Here is a 22,225-nt window from a genome sequence, read left to right on the forward strand (position 1 = left end):
AAACCTTGAAATCCCTGCAAAAAAACCATATAGGCAGCTTTAGGTGAAACTAGCCACCTATGCCAGACTACACTAAGGGGGAGATTCAGATAACCGCAGTATCCACCTGCGCACATTGCTGGCTATTAAGGTAAGAAATCTCCGTTCCATTTTCCTCGTACCTCTATGGGGTGGCAGGAAAAATAAGCAGCGATTCCATCCTCAACATCAGCACAATGTGTCTCCATGGACTATTCTGTAGACACGTCATGCTGAATTGAATCTCCCCCTAAATCTATATATGGGCACTCCCTATGTTTATAGAGGCATTTTGTTTGTCGAGTGCTATTATTGATGTGGGGCCATTGAGTTAATTTCGCTATGGTATCCATCCAATTCGGTTTAAGGGTGTTTCTCTCCGAAGCTCTCGAGACACATGCAACCATAAAAAAAGATGCATGGTTGTTAAGTTTTACAACAAATGTATTTGTACAAAAAGTTCAAAGCAAGTCTGAGTCTGTTCTGTCATCTTCCTTTCACTGTGATATAAAATGAGCAATCAGGTGAGTAAACTGTATTATTCTGTTCTTCCTATGATTTCATATCCTAAAATATCAGTGTCCTGCTGATCTCTGTAACAATACTACTGTCAGGATAAATATACCAGCACAGTATAAGCAGCTAACCCCAGGTGGAGTGATAACTTGATAATAATATACCAAAAATGTCTGTTCTGTATAGAGAACGAATTATTTAATATGCTTAAAATACTTATTTTACAGTTAAAACTGACAGTATAGGAGATATAAATTCAGAGAGGCTATAAAAAGCGTTACGAAGTATAACTACTGATTTAAGCTTTTACTGTTCTTTATAGAAGACATTGGGTTCATCAGCTACTATTATAGACACATACATTTTGAGATAATAATTAATGTATTCTATTACGCTTAACCCAGTGTTGCTTGTATTCTGTAATAGATGTGAAGCTTCTCAAAGCTGCTGACCACCTGAAAGACCAGACATTCTTCCTTAGTCAGATATCTCAATGTGCATTAAGGAAAACCTTATTTCCACTCGGAGGATTGACAAAGGACTTTGTAAAACAAATTGCCGCAGAAGCTGGATTTCATCATATTTTAAAGAGAAAAGAGGCAATTACTTTTTCTTTTTTTTATGTCTTAAATATATCAACACATAATTTATTCTGAGCCCCGGATAGAAGAGGTATCAAAATTTTACTAGTGGGACACATGCACAGGCACACACGGACATGCATGTAGATAGATGCATACGTGTACATTGACTCCCTTTTGCTGGCCTCTTGTTCCTCCATGTCCTTGTTTCTCTCACTAGGGGTGTTGTACCCTCCCTGCCAACCTTCATACTATGGCAGCCCTGGATAGATACTTTAGTAACACTGCTTGTTTTTTTGAGAGAGATGCTTGAAGCAGTGGCCGTTTTAGCTAGTAACTATACAGTGCTGCTTTAGTTTGTAACTTTAACTCTGCCTTTGGAGTAGAGTGCTCATGAGACTTTTGAGGAATAATGTCACTTCCTGCTTCTTCCCATCACCTGGTCCCAATGGCAGACTGAGGCTGGAAGCAGCCATGTCATACTTCCTATAGCAGCTTGGCTTCCTTACCTGATTGGTAGTTAGAATTTTCTGTATAGAGAGGAGAGTTGTTATTATAAGAATTATGCATAGATTACTTACACCGATTAATCACAACATTAAAACCATCTGCCTAATATTGTGTAGGTCCCCTTTGGGCCACCAGAACAGCTCTGACCAATCAAGGCATGGACTCCACAAGACATCTGAAGGTGTCCGGTGGTATCTGGCACCAAGACGATAGCAGCAGATCCTTTAAATTGCAAGGTGGGGCCTCTATGGCTTGGATTTGTTTTTCCAGCACATCCCACAGATGCTTAATTGGATTGAGATCCTGGGAATTTGTAAACCCCAATGAACTCTTTGTCATGTTCCTCAAACCATTCCTAAACGATTTTTAAACAAAAGGGTGTATTATCCTGCTGAAAGAGACCACTTCCATAAAGGAATACTGTTGCCATGAAGTGGTGTACTTGGTCTGAAACAATGTTTAGGTAGGTGGTATATGTAACATGCCACATGAATGCCAGGACCCTAGGTTTCCGAGCAGAACATAGCCCAGAGCATCACATTGCCTTTGCCGGCTTGCCTTGTTTCCATAGTGCAACCTGGTGTCATCTCTTCTCCAGGTAAACCACACATATACACCCAGCTATGCACATGATGTAAAATAAAATGTAATTAATCAGACCAGGCCACCTTCTTCTATAGCTCCATGGTCCAGTTCTGGTGCTCGGGTGCCCATCGTAGGCGCTTTTGGAGGTGGACAGGGGTCAGCATAGGCACTCTGACCGGTCTGCGACTACACAGCAAGCTACAAGATACTTTTCTATCATAACCAGCATTAACTTATTCACAATTTGGTCCAATCCTACATAAGAGCTCCTACGGCACAGATGGTTTAGTCTTCGTTCCCCATGTGCCTTGGGCAGCCCGTGACCCTATGGCTGTTTCACCGGTTTTCTTTCCTTTGTCCATTTTTGGTAGGTACTGAACACCCCACAAGACCTGTCGTTTTGGAGATGCTCTGACCCAGTTGTCTAGCCATCACAATTTTGTCCCTTGTCACAGTCACTCAGATCCTTACGCTTGTCCATTTTTCCTGCTTCCAACACATCAACTTCAAGAACTGGCTGTTCACTTGCTGCCTAATATATACCACCATTTAACAGGTGCCACTGTAATGAGATAATCAATGTTATTCACTTCACTTGTCAGTGGCTTTAATGTTGTGGCTGATCGGTGTATATCTTTGGACCATAAGCCTCCAATGCTTTTTAAAACCCAAGTTTAGGTCTTCAAAATGTCTTATGGTCAAAATACAGTATCCTGTTTCAACTTCATTATGAATGGATAATAAATGTATTTCTCTTTCATCCAGTCTGGGGGACACTGTTTACCATGGGTTGTGGAGGGGAGCACGGGAGTTGGCACCTAGCTAGTTAACTTTAGCACTGCTGACAGACCCCTCCCCTCTACAATCCCCCTGCCCCTTCCTGTTCAGTTTTTTTTAAGGTGCCCATGGAGTTGGGCTGTGTTTTTAGTTACTGCATTAATTTTATTTTATTTCATAATTTTTTTTCTATTTAGTTAGACTTCTTTTTCCCTAGGAAACTTGGTGGCAGACCTGGGAGTGTGTTCTATTATAGAAAACACACTCCCAGAATAGCAGCGCAGGCACTGCTCTGTCAAATGAGAGCCAGAGGCTCTCACTGGCAGAGTAAATAGGGTACCTGAATACAGAGTGACAAGCGGTCTCTCCGGACCGCTGTCACTCTTGGGGCCTCCCTGATAACCGGCGCTGCAGGCATGGAGTGCCGGTTATCGGAGTTAACAAAATGCCAGCGGCCATCTTGGAAATCCGCGGAGGAACGAGGAACAGAAGGGGGCCATACCAAGATCCCCCTCATACATAGGAGGGGGCATCAGGGTGCAAAACCGCTGCGGAGACCTCAATTTGAGGTCTCCACTACTCTGCCGTATACCACCTTTTTTTCTAATGGTGGCCTCCTAGAAAAATGTATCAGAGAGACAGCATTATCAGAGGGGGGGGGGCTAAGACATAGAGCTCCTCTGCTCTCCATGAAAAATTGGACTAGCCCGGTCTTCTGGCGCCAAGGAGAAGCCCGGAAAAGGACACAGATCAGAGGGAGCAGGCACCAGGACACTGCTGTTGGGCTTCTCCCCTGTTTGGCCTGTGGGCTGAGTATCTGATTTATTTAAACACATATTACTGTATTTGCTGACTGCCAAGTGGGCTAGTAGGGGTTATATTGTAGTTCTCCTGCTTGCCAAAATATAACATTGTTGTTTAACAGAACACAAGTACAACTTTTATGTTAGATTAGTTGATTACTTGTTTTTTTTCTCACTGTCTCTTTCTCTCATCAATCTCAATTTAAGTCTGTGTGTTTGGTGTGCCTTCCTTTGTAAAAATGACAGATAAAGGAAAGGGCCCTATGGCAAAGTGTTTTACATGTTCAAGATGTAAGGTTAAATTACCATGTGGGCAGAAGGACCCGTTGGCGCTCTGCTCTGACTGTGAAGGAGGGGTCCCCTCTGCGCAAACCAATTCCAGCCCCACTGACGGAGGAACCGGCCTGGGTGGCCTCCCTGACACAGTCGGTTTCCTCTTTAGCACAGATTATCTCACAATCTACTCAGTTGCTATCTAGTGTGGCAGACTCTGCGGCTAATAATGCTAGTACACCTTTGGGCCTCCCGGCTTCCACAGGTTCTATTGGAACGTCTATACCAGAACCTTCCTCTTTGCTTACAGACCAGCCCCCTGTTCCCACAGAACCGGCATGGTCCGCAGCATTTGTAAAAGGTTTGGACAAACTAAACCAGTTACTTGAATCCCCAGACATCCCCCCTGCTAAAAGAAAGCGGCTTAGATCCGCTAATCCCCTTATGGTCCTGTTAAATTCTGAGGGCCTTTTAGAGGAGGAAGGGGAAACAAATTTTGATCCTGACCAGGTTCAACCTTTGGAACAGGAGGAGAACACTAAAAACCAATTTATTGATGATTTGGTTTTAGCGGTGAGACAGGCGTTGGACCTCCCAGAACCGGAGGATCCTAGTCCTAGAGACAGAAGTCTTTTTAAGAAGGCCAAAAGGAAGGTTATCCGTTTTCCCCCTTCTGTAGAACTCAGAGATATTGCAGAGGGAGCCTGGAAACAGCCTGATAAAAAGTTCTCTGTTCCCAGGAGGTTCTCTTCCTTGTATCCATTGCAGTAGGAGGAAGTGGCCCGCTGGGAGGGAATCCCTAAAGTGGATATTCCAGTAGCCCGTTTGGCCCGACACACTTTACTACCGATCCTGGGCTCAGCAACTCTACAGGATGCCACTGATCGCAGAGTGGAATCTCAGCTAAAATCTATATTTGTGGCTGCGGGTTCTTCCTTTAAACCCACATTTGCTTCAGCTTGGGTTGCTAGAGCCATGGAAGCATGGGCAGATCAACTGGCAGAGGCGTTACAGGACACTGATTTACTTCCCCTGGCCTTAGATTTGAAAGAGGCATCAGGGTACCTTTATGAGGCGGCTCAGAACACAGCATCTGTGTCCTCCTCTATTCAGGCTGCATCTATTTCAGCAAGGAGAACGTTATGGCTGAAATCCTGGGAGGGAGATTCAAAATCAAAAAAGTCTGTTGAAACCATTCCCTTTTCAGCAGCAGGTTTGTTCGGCCCGGAATTGGATACTATGGTTTCCCAGGCAACAGGGGGCAAAAGCTCTTCTTTGCCTGTATTCTCAAGTAGGAGCCGGACCCCAAGGTTCAGCTCCTTTCGTCAGCCCTTTAGGGGGAACTGCTTGCCTAGAGGAAAGTCATTTAGAGGTAGACAACCAAATGCTCGAGGCTCCTCTGTCGGGTAGATCCTCATTTGCAGCTAGGCGCCAGGCCTCCAAGACTCAGGCCTGCGTCCTGACGACCACTCTACTCTCCTGAAGGTGGCGCCAGTGGGGGGACGTCTGTCTTTGTTTCAGGAACAGTGGGCAGCGTCATCCCAAGACCCTTGGATTCGGGGCATCATACCAAGGGGGTACATGATAGACCTGCTGGGTCCGGTACCACATCGTTTCTTTGTAACCCCGCTACCCTGATATCCACCAAGAAGACAGGCAATACAGGCCTGTGTGGCCTCTCTTCTTTCACAAAGAGTGATTTGCAGGGTCCCAGACAACCAGAAGGGAAAAGGGTTTTATTCAAATCTTTTTCTGGTCAAGAAGCCGGACGGGTCCTTTCAACCCATTTTAAACCTAAATAACCTCAATGTGCACCTACGAGTGGACAGATTTCGAATGGAATCCCTGAGGTCGATAATAAACGGCTTAGAGAAGGATCAGTTTATGGCTTCCATAGACAGACGCATACCTCCATGTCCCCATTTGGAGCGACCATCAGTCTCTCAAGATTCACAGTGGGGGCCTCCCACTACCAGTTTCGGGCTCTTCCCTTCGACCTCTCCACAGCTCTGAGGGTCTACACGAAGATCATGTCAGTGATGGCAGCGTGCCTCCACTTAAAGGGAGTTCAGGTCGTGCCTTATTTGGACGATCTGCTCATCAAATCCTCCTCAGAGATTTGCTTACGTCAGCACTTATCCCTCACCTTGGAGGTTCTCGAAAGCCATGGGTGGCTGATAAACTTAAAGAAATCCCAGGTCGTTCCATGCATGGTCTTCCTAGGGCTCATCATGGACACTAGTCAGCAAAAGGTGTTCCTGCCTGTGGAGAAGATCAGTTCAATTCGGAGTATAACATCTCAGGTCTTGTCCTCTCCCAGCCCCTCAATTCATTTGTGCATGCGGCTGCTGGGAAAGATGGTGGCCTCCTTCGAGACCATCATCTTCTGTCGGGCTCATTCTCGGTGCTTTCAGTGGGATCTGTTGACAAAATGGTCAGGATCCCACTTACGTTTGGATCTCCAGAGGATCTCGCTGTCTTCGGGGGCAAGAGAATCGCTTAAGTGGTGACTGAATCAGAATCACATGTCGGAGGGCAGGTCCTTTGCTCCATGGTCATGGATCATAGCCACGACAGACACCAACCTGAGGGGTTGGGGGGTGGTAGTCCTGCACCTCAGGCTCCAGGGGCTCTGGTCAGTTCAGGAATCAGCCTTATCAATCAACACGTTAGAGTTGAAGGCAATTCTTTTAGCTCTCCGGGGGGCCCAGACTCTTCTTCAGGGCCACCCAGTCAGAGTTCAGTCCGACAATGCCATGGCTGTGGCATATGTCAACTGACAGGGAGGAACCAGGAGTGCATCTGCAATGCGAGTGGCAGCTCAGATATTTCTTTGGGCAGAACAGTATGTTCCAGCAATCTCGGCGGTGTTCATTCCAGGAATAAAAAATTGGGAGGCCGATTACCTCAGTCGCAATGCGATGATGCCAGGGGAATGGTCCCTCTACCTGGAAGTATTTCAGTCTCTAGTTCAGAGATGGGGTCTTCCGGATATAGACCTTATGCCCTCCAGACACAACAAAAAAGTTCACAGGTTTTGCGCAAGGGCAAGAGACCCCTTAGCGGTAGCAGTGGACGTGATGTCCATCTCATGGGAATTCAGGTTGGGTTATCTGTTTCCCCCGATTCCCATGCTTCCTCAAGTACTCAGATGAGTGAGGCAAGGCGGACGGCCTGTGATTTTAGTAGCTCCCTCATGGCCGCGCCGAGTGTGGTACGCGGGCATAATCTCCATGGCGGTAGGACAGGGATATCGTCTTCCATCACGAGACGATCTTCTTCTACAAGGTCCCTTCCGTCACCAGAATTTACCTTAGCTCAGTTTAACGGCATGGCTGTTGAAGCCAGCCTCTGGAGAGCTAGGGGTTTTTCCCCCAGTGTAGTGAACACTATGCTGCGAGCACGAAAACCGGTTTCGGCTCGTATTTGGCGAGCCTATATTAGATGGTGCGAAAATAAGTCCTGTCACACATCTTCTTTTCGTCTCCCTCGCTTATTGTCTTTTCTTCAGGATGGGCTGGAAGCAGGCCTCCGTTTAGGTTCCTTTAAGAGTTCAGGTTTCGGCGCTTTCAGTTTTCTTTCACCTTAAGTTAGCGGAGTTACCAGACGTCAAGACTTTTCTTCAGGGAGTCTTACATATTCAGCCTCCCTATGTTCCGCCTACAGCACCATGGGATCTTAACCTGGTACTGGATATGCTTAAAGGGCCTCCTTTCGAGCCATTACTTACCGCAGATTTTAGGTGTCTTACCTGGAAGGTCATCTTTCTTTTAGCAATTGCATTTGCACGTAGGGTTTCGGAATTGGGAGCTCTGTCTTGCCGGGAACCATATCTGTTTTTTTCATGAGGACAGAGCGGTATTAAGAACCCTCCCTTCTTTTGTTCCAAAAGTAGTTTCGGCTTTCCATTTGCAGCAGGAAATTGTAGTTACGGTCTTTTCATCTACTTCTCATTCGGATCTACAGTCTATGGAAAAGTTAGATGTGGTTAGGGCTCTCCGCATTTATCTCAAAAGAACTTCTCAGATTAGACGTACTGATTCTCTGTTTGTCCTTTATGATGCTAATAAGAGAGGCTGGCCAGCCTCAAAACAGTCCATTGCAAGATGGATTACGGCAACCTTTAAGCAAGCTTACATAATGGCTAACCGTCCTGTGCCAGAGAGACTTACGGCCCATTCCACCAGATCGGTAGGGGCGTCATGGGCAGCGAGAAATGGGGCTTCTGCGGACCGGCTTTGCAGAGCAGCCACCTGGTCCTCTGTCCTACACCTTTACAAAATTTTACCAGTTTAATGTATTTGCATCTGCGGATGCAAATTTCGCTCGTAGTGCTCTACGAGCGGGGCTTTCAGAGTGGTCCCACCCTTAGGGGGCTGCTTTAGAACGTCCCCATGGTAAGCAGTGTCCCCCAGACTGGATGAAAGAGAAAAGAGGATTTTTGTACTTACGTTAAATCCGTTTCTATGATTCCATCTGGGGGACACTGCGATCCCTCCCTTCTGCCTTTCCTCTGTCTGCTCTTGTTTGATTGGCCTTTTCTCCTTGGGCTTTTTAATTAACTGAACAGGAAGGGGCAGGGGGATTGTAGAGGGGAGGGGTCTGTCAGCAGTGCTAAAGTTAACTAGCTAGGTGCCAACTCCCGTGCTCCCCTCCACAACCCATGGTAAGCAGTGTCCCCCAGACGGAATCAGAGAAACGGATTTAACGTAAGTACAAAAATCCTCTTTTTTTTTATTTTAAGTATTTACAGTTAGTGTGGCACTTGTTTCAAGGTGGAACTCAATAAAAAAAATAAACATTTTATTAAAGGTTAACTACATTATATTCCTTGCTTGTCAGGACTGCTTAATTTAAGTGCCAGTGGATACATTTTCTCAGATATATGGATCCATGATTCCGAAGTCCTATACATATGCTTAGTTCCACTTTAGTTGCAAATTAATTGGTCTTCAGATTTACCCTCATTGACACACAGCTGTTCCATTGCATTATTTGCCATTTGTAAATAACAATATCAACAGATATTTTAAAATACTTATTTTCTATATTTCTCTAGAGCATGGGAATATGTTTCATTGGTGAGAGAAATTTTGAAAAATTCATCCTCGAGGTTAGTTTTCTTGGGGATTGTAGCATTTGTAAGTATATATAAAAAAAATAAAAATGATATGTACCTGTTGTATCTGTTTACTTTTATATTTGTCTTTAGTATTTAGAGTCCCAGCCTGGAAACTTTGTTTCAATTGAAGATGGGAAAGTCATAGGCACACACAAAGGTGAATGCTGTGTTTTCATTGCTGTATAAGTTTTACATATACCATTGAATAAAATTCCTTATTTTGTACATTTTTAATTTTTGGATTGTTTTTGTCTTTCTGGATGTAGTGTATAGTTTCTGAGGGATGCACCATGCATAGATTCTCTGCATACAAACAATTAGATGATGCTTGGCTTGCTGACTCATACAATAAATGTTCCATCTAAAGCAGATGGCAGAGCAACGCTGCCATTTACTTATTTATTTTTATATTGATGTGTCATTGTTTGTTTGTTTTTTTGATTTGTTGTTGCACAGTTGTGTTGATAAGTAGTAACCGATCTATAATCTATTTAACCGTGCAATAAAACAAATGTGATTTCTGTAACTTATATTTGTTTGCTTTCTCTGCACTGTGGAAGATGGCACTTTATAAAACTATAATAGTATAATATCATGGAATGTCATCTTGTAGCAGAAAACAATTGCAAATTGTGGGCTCATATTGTCTGCATAAAAATGCAAGTTATTTGGCTGTCTGCAGTGATCAAATGACTACAGGAGAAGCGTATTCCCAAGAGAATGACTTTTCTGGTAAATGACCTGCTGATAGAATTGTTCTCCTGTGTAGTGTGCTGTTCCTTAGAACAATGCTAAGTATCAGAACAGAGTAACACAATCTCCCTTATTAACAATGGATTCATCTGGGCACTCCGTTCTTGCAGGAGATAATTGTACACTCCATATATTTTTCTGTTTCTTTTATTAGAAAATACTATATAATCTTAGTGGTGTTGTTAACAATTTGAACCTCAGTTTAGTTAAGAAACCAAAATTATGTTTAAATCTATATGGCTATCTTTTTTTTATTTTTTATTTTTTAATTACATGTTGTGAAGAGCATCTCTTTAACCTGTTTTCAGGGTGGTTTTTGTTCACATTTGGCCAGAGGGCAAGAATAGGTGGTAAACAAAATGCATGGTTTATTGTGGATAAAGATGTGACCACGGGGGAAGTCTTTGTGGTAAGTACATCTTTCATGTCATTGTAGAAGAATGATAACATTAGAACCTTTTTTGATCTATTCAGTACTATATCTTCATTCCATATAGTGCTGGCAAGTTTGGTGGTGTAAATTCATAAATTGGAAGTGTTAGCTTCCTGTGCATGGCACACTGACTGGCCTTTGAATAGTGAGCAGTGTGTACACTCGACAGCCTCAAGCTGTGTTGAAACAAGCACCCATTTGTCAGTCAGCAAAGGAGACTGAAAGTTCCAGTGTACCCAGGGCCGGATTAACCCTAGTGCTAACTGGGCCCAGGGGCCTCGGGCATCCAGGGGACCCTTGAAAGTGCTCAGCAGCAGTATTGATCGGTCGGGGTGCGCCCCCGGTGTGATCAATGATGCTGAGCACTTTCACTGCGGTCCTTCCCAGGCGCGCTGTAGTCTCCTTACTGAGGAGATCTCGTGAGTCTCACTCTCACAAGATCTCCTCAGTAAAGAGCGTACAGCGCACCGGGGAAGGACTGCAATGCTAGGAGAAGGAGGTAAGTGCCTTGGGGGGGGGCGGCTCGGATTACGGAGGGGGGGGCCCTCACGGGGAATTGAGGCCCCCTTAGCCCAGGGGCCTCCATTCCCTTAATCCGGCCCTGAGTGTACCCTTATATAGATATGGATCTTCACCATATGTTAGACGCTAAACATACAGTTCCAAACTATTATATACTGTGATTCTATCATCTCTGGACAATATACTTGTTTCACCATTTATAGCACAGACAGACCAGGCTATGGTGGAGTTAATTTTGAATAAATATGTATGGATAAAAAAAAAAATTCTATGGAGTCATCTTACTATTTTCTCATCTAATGTAGTCATACAGGTCAGGGTGGTTAAGTCTACTGGATCTGGGAAATTCTCAGATTGCTGCTGTAAGTGGACAAACCTGCTCCTGACATCTTTTAGCAAAGTGCTACTTGGAACAACTATAGGAATAGACAAGGACTATAAGATAGAACCTTGAAACCTATATTACAGAAGTTGTAGAGCAGGCTAATCACCATAGGCATGAATTGTATTGTAGAACAGCAAGACCTTTTTTGGTGATTTGTTACACTTTTTAAACTGATTTTATTTGCACTTTGGATTCCTGAGTGTAGTTTATTGATTTTTTTTTTTTTTTTTTGATTTTTTTTTTAAAATATACTGTTCATTTTCTCGCAGTACATTGCAAGTTTGACAATTGAATGGGCAATTGTTAATAGATTATTGTTTTTTCAAGGCATACACCCGGCAGTTATAGCAGACTGAAAGGGGGTTATTATAGATTTATATTGCCATGAGCAACTGCAATCTTGCATATAGTGTGTGTATGTGTTGCTGTGATAAGGAATATAGATTGTAAGCTCCACTGGGGCAGGGACTGATTTGAATGGTTAAGTATTCTTTGTAAAGTGCTGTGTAATATGTAGATGCTATATAAATAAAGGTTGAACAAAACTTGTTCTCCCCCTGCACCTGGTGTAGTATAAAGATTGTGTAGATTCTAGGAATATATGCAACTCTACTTTTGCAAAACTACATCTCCAAGTGAACCTTGTGCTGAAAAATTCCTCTGTAACAGATTTAACGTGCATCCCTGATTTCACTTTTCCTGTTTTCTTTAACCTTCGATACACAATTGATTGTGGTAATTTCACACCCAATAGTAAATGAGGGTGGATGTTATGGTCTCATGGGAATCCTGATTTTTCTTTATGGAGGCACAACCAGCGGCGGAATACGGGCCCCATGGCAACATTTGGGAAAGGACTTTGCTCTCTCTTCTGAGCATGCACGGGTCAGCGGATGTGCCACTAATAAATTCTTCTTTTTGAGGAGGAGGGGGCTGGCCTCAAACAGGCTACATTGTAAATTTATAGTCGGTCCCTCTAGTTCAGCCAAACTACCCAGCTACTTCTGCAAATTTGTGCACAACAATTATCCCAATACTATATCCTGTGTTCCATCAAATAAACAGACTTGAGATAATCATTGACTTGTATAATCCAATTGCTTATTTCCTCTTTTCTTTGAAGGCTCCAGGTAGAGATCACCCAGCCTTGTTCACAGATCTACTGCAAACTGATCAAATACACTGGCTCTCAGAAAAGCCTCCTGTGGAACTGGTGCAGAACAAGATGATGGAGTGTCATTTTAGGTTTCAACACCAGATGGCACTAGGTGAGTTTGTCCTAGAGGACCTAGAAATTGTTTGTATAACCCTTCTGAGATAGGATGCAATTATGGCTAAAATATTTGTCTTATTGTACCACTGTGCTGCATGACAGTTATGTATGTACTGTCATACTGAATGTAACTTGTTCCTGATACTGGACAACATATAGATATTATGACATATAGATTATTTATCCTATCTAAAAATAAACATTTTTACTACTGCTATGAGAGGTATTTACATTTTATCAGGCATCTAATATCCACTAAGAAAAACACATTACTTAACTGTAAGTGTTAGTATATGCCTGTACTGCATCTCTTCTCATTGTAAATAGGTTTATGGTGTTATGACATTCAAGGAAGTACAGTGCATTGAGCCTCACATTAAATACAAGAACTGATAGTACTGCCTGGGAACTTACATTATGCACACATTTGTGGAATATCTGTCATCATTACAATATTGTCTGGCTATTTTATTAGATGATCGGTGATGAGTAAGAATATAGTTTTATTTAAGTCCTGTCATCACATAAAATGAAGATATGTACATAATATAAAATGATAGGGATCTACTGTTCATTTTTGCATACAATCTTGTTATCATTAGAACTGTGTTGCTAGTCTAGGCAGGTGCCAGGTATTACATGCCCTAAAGAAAATGCTGTTGGTGCCTAACTTTTGGGAGTCATGCCTGTTGACGTGAATGGATACATATCTGTTGTCACTTCTATAATGATGACTAGCTCCTGCGTTACATTATTTTGTCTACCTCCGTACTACAGCCTTAGTAGAGATGAGTGGACCAATCATCATTTATTTATATAGCTCTAGCAGTTCCGCAGCGCTGCACAGAGAATATGTATACTATCCAGGGCCGGATTAAGGGAATGGAGGCCCCTGGGCTAAGGGGGCCTCCATTCCCCCGTGAGGCCCCCCCCCCCCCCCCGTGATCTGAGCCGCTCCCCCCGGCAGTTACATCCTTCCCCGGCGCACTGTACACTCTTTACTGAGGAGATCTCGTGAGAGTGAGACTCACGAGATCTCCTCAGTAAGGAGACTACAGCGTGTCGGGGAAGTACTGCAGTGAAAGTGCTCAGCAGCACTGATCGGGCTGGGGGCGCCCCCGCCACCGACCGATCAATACTGCTGCTGAGCACTTTCAAGGGCCCCCTGGATGCCCGTGGCCCCTGGGCTGTAGCCCAGTTAGCCCTATGGTTAATCCGGCCCTGCTACTATCCCACAGATCCCTAATCATCTCATTACAATTCAACAAGTCAAGACCTCAGAATGATTGAATGCTGTTTATCTGATATTTATGTTTCGATATGTATTAAAAGAAACTGAAAAACAGTAGGACATATAAAAAATAGGACAGACTGCTACTGACATCCCTAATTGTGCTCTGTATTGTTGGTACTGTGTGTGTTTTTGTTTGTGCTTTCTGTGCTTCCAAAAAAAGTTGCAAAATAATTATGTAAAACTGCTTATGTGCCCAGGCCAATAATAATAATTTAGGTGTGTGAGCCAAGCTAAGGACATGTAGAGAGGAAATGGTGACTTCAGGATTGGTAAGTTTGGCATGGAACCTTTTTCAGCCTTGCCCAAAGTAGGAAGCATTTTCAGTTAGTAAGTACTGTATGCTGGTCCTGGGTACACTATAGGCCCGATCATCAAGGAACGCAAAGTGAACGCAATTTGCGTTTTCTTTTTTTTTAGAAACAAATTGCACACATTGTCAATCTTCAAGTTCAAGAGGATCTCAAGAAGCAGTTCTAGTTGAATACGGGTATAACTACACTCTGCCTGTACAGCACTTGCCATATGCAAACAGACACAACACACTGCAGAATAAGCGCCACGCATGTGTATGTGTAAAGTCCCATCATAAAGCACAGGTGAACAAAAAAGTTAGATATCAACACCGTTTAATAGTAAAGTCATAAATAAAAATGCATTTAAAAAAAAAAATCATGTTTTGTCCCATGAAATACATATATCAAGATGTTATCAATGCCTACTGTACATAAAATGCATTTTTACAGTTGCTCTCCATTGTAAACACATGTTCTAGCATGCATAGCCAACGTCATCATTATTAATGACGTACCCAAGAGTACCCCAGAGCTTGAATCGGACAAATGTGTGCGCTCCAACTTGCCATGCCCTTATTGTACATTGCCTACATGGATGTGTCCCTTCCCGCCCCCCTTCCACCATGAAAGATTTTAGGTAGTCAGAAGTGTCCTTTTTGCGTTGAAGATGAATTGCATGCACTTGTGTCCACTGCCGTATAGTCCATTTCTGAGCATGCACAGAGCAATTTGATGCAAAATACGTCACTTATCAGCATTTGCGTTCCTTAATGAATCAAGACCTAATAGGTCGTCTTATTCCCAAAGTAACTGCAGTTTTTGTCATTGTTAGAAGCTATGTTCAAGTAATGATTAAATGGCAGACATACATAGAATATTGGACATCCCTGCACTTTCAGGAGCTGGTAAAGCCATATGTAGTGTTTGTGCTGATACTGGCTAACTTGAATATTCATTTTTTATACCCTACATAAATAATTATCTTATTTTTGTCCAAATATAATGCGAATAATCAAAACTATTCTGGTATTTCTTTCTATTAAATGTTTTTTTGTTTTTTTTTTACAATATCTTTTCGTTCTACCAATGATAAAATGAACATCTTCAGGTGTACTGTACCCAGTGCTGTCTGAAGTTGGCTTTTGTCTGCAGTGTTAGTGGATAACTTTGGCTGGCATGTGTGTGATTATAGGAGTTCTTAGGAAGTTTGTGTATCATGCTGTTAGACTTGTTCCTTGATGTAACTGCACCCACAGCGCCCTGTAATCCCTGAGAAATGCGCTGCCTGTCACGTCTTGTTGCCTAGTACAGACGTTATGTTTCAGACTCTTGTTTTTTTATTTTTTTTTATTTTTTCAATAGTTACATTGTTCAGACGGTGAAATGAAGTTATAATAGCCATGGGCACGATAAGGATGTAAACCATAATTAACACTATACTTGGAAACTCTGTCAATGATTAACTTTCCTATACAGAGCTATATTCTTGCTTGTTTAGTTCATAGTGAATGTAACAACTAACGTGATATCATCTTACTAATTCTCTGCAAAAATACATCATACAGTAACATTATTCTGCTGGCCATTACCTAATAAAACTCAAGTTAAATTAAAATCTGCTATTGTATCTGAAATCTAAAAGGATTTCAAAATTCTCAATGTGCAAATTGAATTATACTAAATGGTTTGGAATGTACCGATACTCTTTATATGAAGTGATTGCAGGTTGGATGGAATTTCATTGTCTAGATATAAACACTGGAAAAACAGCATTTTTTTTATTTTTTAAATAATAATAATAATTCAAAAAGTTCAAACCATACAGTAAATTATTTATTAACATGTTGGGGTTATTTCAATCTTTTAAAATACTGCTTCTTTAAAGCCAATTCTTTATCTTTTAGAGAACTGTGTAGTGACACTTAACCAGGACGGCACAGTTTGGGTAAAACTCGTGAAGCCGATACGAGCCCTGACACCTGGACAGGTGAGGAGACATTAGTGAGATGTTTCAGTTCAGTCCTGCGTTCACCTAACACAAAATATTAAGTTGATAAATGGTAATGTACACTGATCTAAATAACTTTCATTCTGTGTTCACTGTGAACATTAGTGATGACCTCTTAAAAGTGTACAGTGCTGTTTTGTTTTTACTGAAAGCAAAGATATAATTCTCCGATTTATGAAAACTGCTCACTTGTGAATGTCTGTCTGTTTTTGAAGAGATGTTAGTGTAGTAACTTACAGTGCTAATAGCATTGTGCAACAATTTTGGATCTGGGATAGGCTTTAGCATAAATATGTATCCAGTGTCCTATCCGCACCCCCCTCTGTGCACTGACCATGCCCCCACTGGCGGTGTAATAATACGCCTGCTTTTGTAACAGGGATGGGGGACGTCTGAGCAGGTGCTTTTCCATGGCTACTTGTGTAGTTTCATTTATAACAAAAACACTATGTTGGGGAAATTGGAAAACCTGTAATAGGGAAGGGAAAAAGTTTCTGCAACATCTCATACAATGTACACACAAACCATTTGTTTTATGATCTGCTTTTATTGGACTTTAACCTCCATGTTTGGCCGTGTAATTTACCTCAATAGAAGGCTTGATATGGTAGCAATTTTCATGTGTTCTAGATGAACTTAAGGTTCTACTTGAATATGTGTATGAAAAATATTCTGACCGGTTAAACTTAAACCGGTTAATACTTCCTATGGATCACTGTTGTCCACAAACTGAGCAGGTTATTTTTAATATGTATAGTAAATAGAAAACTGGGGACAAAAAAAAGCTACTAATATTAACTATATTTTAAACAGTTTGTAAAAAGATGAGCATGGCGGCCCTGATCCATAGGTTAGGAGTCCTCTTTGCAGGAGAAGAATTGTACGGTCTACTAAGTTATATGACGATATTATCATGATTGCTCCCAGTTGACTGAACAATTACTTTTTTAAATACAAATAAGAAAATGAAGTGAATACTGGCGCTTTACCTTAAGTATAACCTAGGGACAATACAATATAAAGTGTCACTGTCACATTATGTTCATCACAGAGTTACAACTTGAAAGTGTGCTCCTGCTCATTCTGGAATCTACTCCTGTACTTATTGAAAAATACAAAAAAAGTTTTATAGTGTAGTAATTTAAATGCTACAGGTATTGTAATACCACATGCAGCCCAATTGAATACCAAGTGTATTAGTGCAGAACGTCGCACACAAACACGCGTATTTCCACCATCTATAGGTAATGATCTTTCGGGAACAATAAAGGATAGTGCTTTGAATGAAACCACAACGGAAGCTGTATGAACTGTATGATGTATGATCCTCAGGAGGATGAAAAAAGAACTATAATAGTGAAGCTCCTCTTCAAAGGGTCTTATTTTCTGTATAATCGTCACACTTACACACAAAACTTTAATGTTTGCCTTTAAAGAAATCCTTGAAGATGGCCAGAATGAATCACCAATGTTTCCTTTACCATTTTGTATGTAATAGTTATATACTTGTATCATAGAGAAAACAAAACTATACATAGTATATTACCCTTTTTTATAAAAAGCTTTCAGATCAACAGTAAAAACTTACACAATATGTTTAGAATAAGCATGCACTCACAGAAGTGTCCCCCTGGAGTGTTGCAAGTGTCTCGCCAAACAGATGTTCAGATTTTGAGCAGTCAGCATTTGGAAAGTCCAAAAGGTAAGGGGAGGTGCCTTTAAACTCCAAGAAAACACAGATGAGTTTTGACTTTTTTCAACGTAGTGGCGGTTTTATGTACAAATGTGCTTTTCTAGCTCTTTCCTCCAACCGGCTCTTATAACTATGGGGCCTATTTAATAAGATCCTAATACCAAAGATTTTCAGAACTTGTGTCCTATTGCCATTTAAGCATTGTGGTAGAGGGATCTTCGGATCCCTCACCGCATCTACCCCCCCTCACCACTTTGCAATAGTGACCATAGGTAGGTAGTCGCCAGAACAGCGACTGCTGTTACGGCAGAACACTTTTAGTAGATGGTCATGATCTTTCATTTCTTATATTTGCAATAAGGAATGAAAATGACTATGCCAAAAAAAAACAGTTCTTGTTAAATATGCCCCCGTATCTCTTAGAAGTGATCAAAATCCTATTAGTGTCTGCATCTATGGTTACAATTCCTCCAAATTAAACAGACACATATCCATTTCTCAAGTTCTAGTAATAAAACTTCAAAACCTACTGTAAACATTTAAACACCAATCAAGAATCTGTATGTCATAAAAGTGTGTTGTGGTGTTATGGAATCCATTACATTGTCAGGAAACAAAACACTATATCCTTGGTGCTGACACAATATGAATAATACTCTATTGAATACAAATGTAAGTATAAAAAAAAAAGCATTACCGTAAAATATAAAAAAACTACACAAAATACTATATATTGTCTTAGTCATACAAGCCCCAGAGGCTTGGTTACAAATAAAAACAGACAATTATTGATTACATAAGTATCCCCTCCCCCCCCCCATACTTTTTGAATCAATTACACAATTGCACTTATTCACTTTAATTTAAAAAGTACAAACAGATTTACATTTGGGACAGGGTTTGTTCCAGCTCAACTCTAAATTGCAGTGTAAGAATAACACTGTCCAATATTGGTGAGATTCATGCTAAACATGGTTTGCCCAGTAGCAAATTAGCTTTGCTCCCAACTGTAAATGAGGCCCATAATGTGGTAAGTTTGCTTATATGGAGAAACAATACCTAAAAGTACTAGCCTTACACAACAGAGATTATAAGATTTGTCCTGAAGTCACCTGATTATGGTTTCAGAAACAATTGCATTTATTTACTTTACAAGCTTTCCATTTGACAACCCATGTTTATGTTTCTTATCTGCCTGCCAGTTTGCGGTATTCTACAAAGGAGAAGAGTGCCTTGGAAGTGGTAAAATTGTGAAGCTGGGACCTTCACTGCACACCTTACAGCTGGACCAGAAGAGAATGGAATCAGCGGCAAACATAGACTATTAAGGACCTGGGTCTATGTAGCTGAACAACTCTTGGCTCATTGCAAGAGTTCAGTGAAACTTTAGCCATTAAATGATGGTGTAACAAAAGCACACACTATCTCTACCTAATTTAAAGGGCAAGTTCTGACAGACTTTGACTGGCATCCTACCTCTTTAGGCCTTTTATATACAATAAGTGATTGTTTTTTACAGACAATATGTGGTGAACCTGCACATCATGAAGAGAATAATATATTTTGCAGAGCAGATTATATTACAACTTTTTTTTATTTTATTTAAAACTGTCCTTGTCCAGACATTCTTGGAGCAAAAATGAATATTTATATTGCACTATGTTGTACTCTTTGTTCATTTGTTTGTTTTATAAAGTAGTAATCTTACAGGGGTGGCTCACTTTTGGGCAACACTTTCTTAATCTATCCTTTCCCCTGTGTATTCATTTTTAATTTAGGGGTTTCTGTGAAGAGCAGAGATTTCCCCCAGAACATCAGCAGCGTAGTTTGAATGATAAAACCTGAGGTGAGGTGAGGAGAGGAACTGGACATTTTGGGGCGAATTCTCATGGTGTTTTTTTATTTTTATTATTTCTTGTGAACATTTGTCACTATTGCCACATGCTGGTTGTACTTCTCTTAGGCTATACGTGTATGGTAGCAACAGATTCAGCACAGTTCTTCCTTTTAAAATGTAAACTATTTTAACCACTTAATATAACTTGAAGAAAAAGAAACCATCACTAAGGACTGAATGTATAATTCATCTCAATGTGAATTCATATCAATGTGAGCCTATTACACCCTGTTGAGTATGTTACTATTGGGATGTATATGGGGACGCCATCGATGGAACATCCCACCGTGCTCCACCAGCTTATAATTGGAAATTCCCAGTGACCGGTTAGACACTGTTGTCTTATCTTAAAGACGGTGACTGGAAATGCTATTTATTACCATAGGACAAGAACATGGGAAGAGATTGAGGCAGCCGGGACAGCCAATGTATATATTTGTGGCACATTACTACAGATGTCATACATATGCTATATATCACTACTAATGGGCATATCAGTGGTACCCTACTACTATGCATATGGGCATAGTGTCAAATTACTACCAGATGTAATGGCACATTTTATTGCTGATAAGCATTTGAGTGGCATTTTACCACTGGTTGGCATATAGGTGACAGATTACTACCTATGTACATGCTTTTACTGATTGTTAATATTTGCAATTTTTCCTGTGCATATTATAGGCTCATTGCCATTACTGCTATTTTTAATTTCCTTAAGATTTACCCCTGAATATGGAGTATCTTGTGGCCACAATACATATGGGCTATCACAGCTGCATAATATAGGGACTGTTGTGACTATATTATGTGGGCAGCTGTAGAATCTCTTGTTTGATGTGGATCATTGTGGGTAGTATAATTTGTTTTAAAGTATAGCGGATCATTTTTTATTTTATTCAATATTGTTTACAGGTAGCTGTGATCACCAGGAACGAGAGCCTATTTGCTCTCGGGATAGGTTGCCCCCCTATTGTCTTGGAAGAGCCGGTGGCCTACCCTGTTATTCTAGCCCCTGAAGTGGATAGGGTAGGGTGGACTTTCTTATTTCAAGTCCAGTACATACTTTTTGAAATGCCATGATACATGCTAAATACTGTTTGTTTGTTTTTTGCTACTGTTCTATTTTAATGTTCCATGGAAGTATTACTTTTTCATTTGTCATAGTGTGCTAGTCATGGCTAGTGGTTAGTGTGAAGTGCATGTAGGCATTCTTTGAAGCGGTCATTTTTGTTAGAAAATACAAAAACCACATCAACTTAAATACACTCCCCTAGTTTGCATAAAAATGTTCCCTTTTTTGAATATTTATTTAGCAGAAACCTTGACATAAGCATTGTTATTGTGACACTGATGTAGTGTAATATGACTCTCTATAACACTAAGCACTGACAGTGACTTGTGCTGATTAGTAATAGTACCTCACCTGGCAATTATTGTTCAATTCAAACCTTTACTCTAGAAATGAATATTGAAATAAAAGTAATTTACCTCAATAGCAAACATACTCAGATTAAACTACTTTTGCTAGTAGCGGGGGAAAGACATTTTTATTGCAGATTCCCCCTTTGTGATAAGGGAGGATAATAAATTCTGATACTATTAAAATGTAAAATTTTATCGGTATTCCTTGGTATTTTGAATACTTTATAATCTGTTTTTTTCTGCATGCCATGAGATATCATCTTGTACACGTATAAGATATGTTGGTACAATGCATTAGAAGTCATCTATTTGATTTCTTCAAAACATTTGTTACTGTTTCACATAACAGATTTAGTATAACTCTAGTATTAAAGTAATTTTATCGTTTTCAAATAAGCATTGCCCAATCGATTGTATTGTGTTTCTGAAGCACAAAGTGATTTATTTTAGCAGATGTAAAGTTTAACAGTTCAATACATGATTGTAATATAATACAGTACAGCCAATACCAAAAGATAAATACTTACCACTGCGCTAACCATGGGCACCAGTGAACAGTAATTCACCCTTGAATACTGTGATCAGAGTGGACTGAGGCTAGTGGGGGTGCAGCTATGATTATATGTACAGTCAGTGTTAGAGTGAACAATAGAGATGACGTGGCTTGCTTCTATAGGTCCAGACATCAGATGGGTCCAGGGTAAACAGGTCATAAGCTGGTTCAAGCTAAGGAATCCAAAAGTGGGGGTAATCTCTCCAGGGGATCTGCTCCTTTCTTCCCGCCAATGCTCCAGTTACAACTTAGTCCATTAGCATTTCATAGCCAGCATCATACAAAGGTTTATTCCCTAACATCAATAACTAAAGTATGCAATGTGCGCTCTCTTCGCCGAATGCACTGGACAGCTGCTGATGAATAGACATGACACCTTTCCTATAACCTGAACCTTAAATATCACTGAAGTGTACATATAATCATATTATATAAACTAATAATAAACCAAATACTATCTGCTCATAAATTACAGTGTAACGGAACCAATATGAATTATATAAATAACTAA

The 22,225-nt window shown here is 40.8% G+C and overlaps 1 protein-coding gene across 3 annotated transcripts in view; it reads left to right on the forward strand.

The window, feature by feature from the left end:
- The window catches only part of TRMU (tRNA mitochondrial 2-thiouridylase), a 34,899-nt gene extending 13,855 nt beyond the window's left edge, over positions 1 to 21,044 (forward strand). For 2 of the 3 annotated variants that reach the window (XM_075208849.1, XM_075208850.1), the window contains 7 exons: positions 961 to 1,133; positions 9,123 to 9,176; positions 9,276 to 9,342; positions 10,247 to 10,347; positions 12,402 to 12,546; positions 16,043 to 16,125; positions 19,042 to 20,451. In XM_075208849.1, coding sequence (XP_075064950.1) covers positions 961 to 1,133; positions 9,123 to 9,176; positions 9,276 to 9,342; positions 10,247 to 10,347; positions 12,402 to 12,546; positions 16,043 to 16,125; positions 19,042 to 19,167 — 749 coding nt within the window. In that variant the 3' untranslated portion in view covers positions 19,168 to 20,451. Of the gene's footprint in view, positions 1 to 960; positions 1,134 to 9,122; positions 9,177 to 9,275; positions 9,343 to 10,246; positions 10,348 to 12,401; positions 12,547 to 16,042; positions 16,126 to 19,041; positions 20,452 to 20,651 lie in introns of those variants that run through there. The other variant, XR_012691323.1, reaches the window with a different exon arrangement.
- Positions 21,045 to 22,225: the final 1,181 nt, after the last annotated feature.

The sequence above is a fragment of the Mixophyes fleayi genome, chromosome 4 (genome assembly GCF_038048845.1).
Source record: "Mixophyes fleayi isolate aMixFle1 chromosome 4, aMixFle1.hap1, whole genome shotgun sequence".
NCBI lineage: Eukaryota > Metazoa > Chordata > Amphibia > Anura > Limnodynastidae > Mixophyes > Mixophyes fleayi.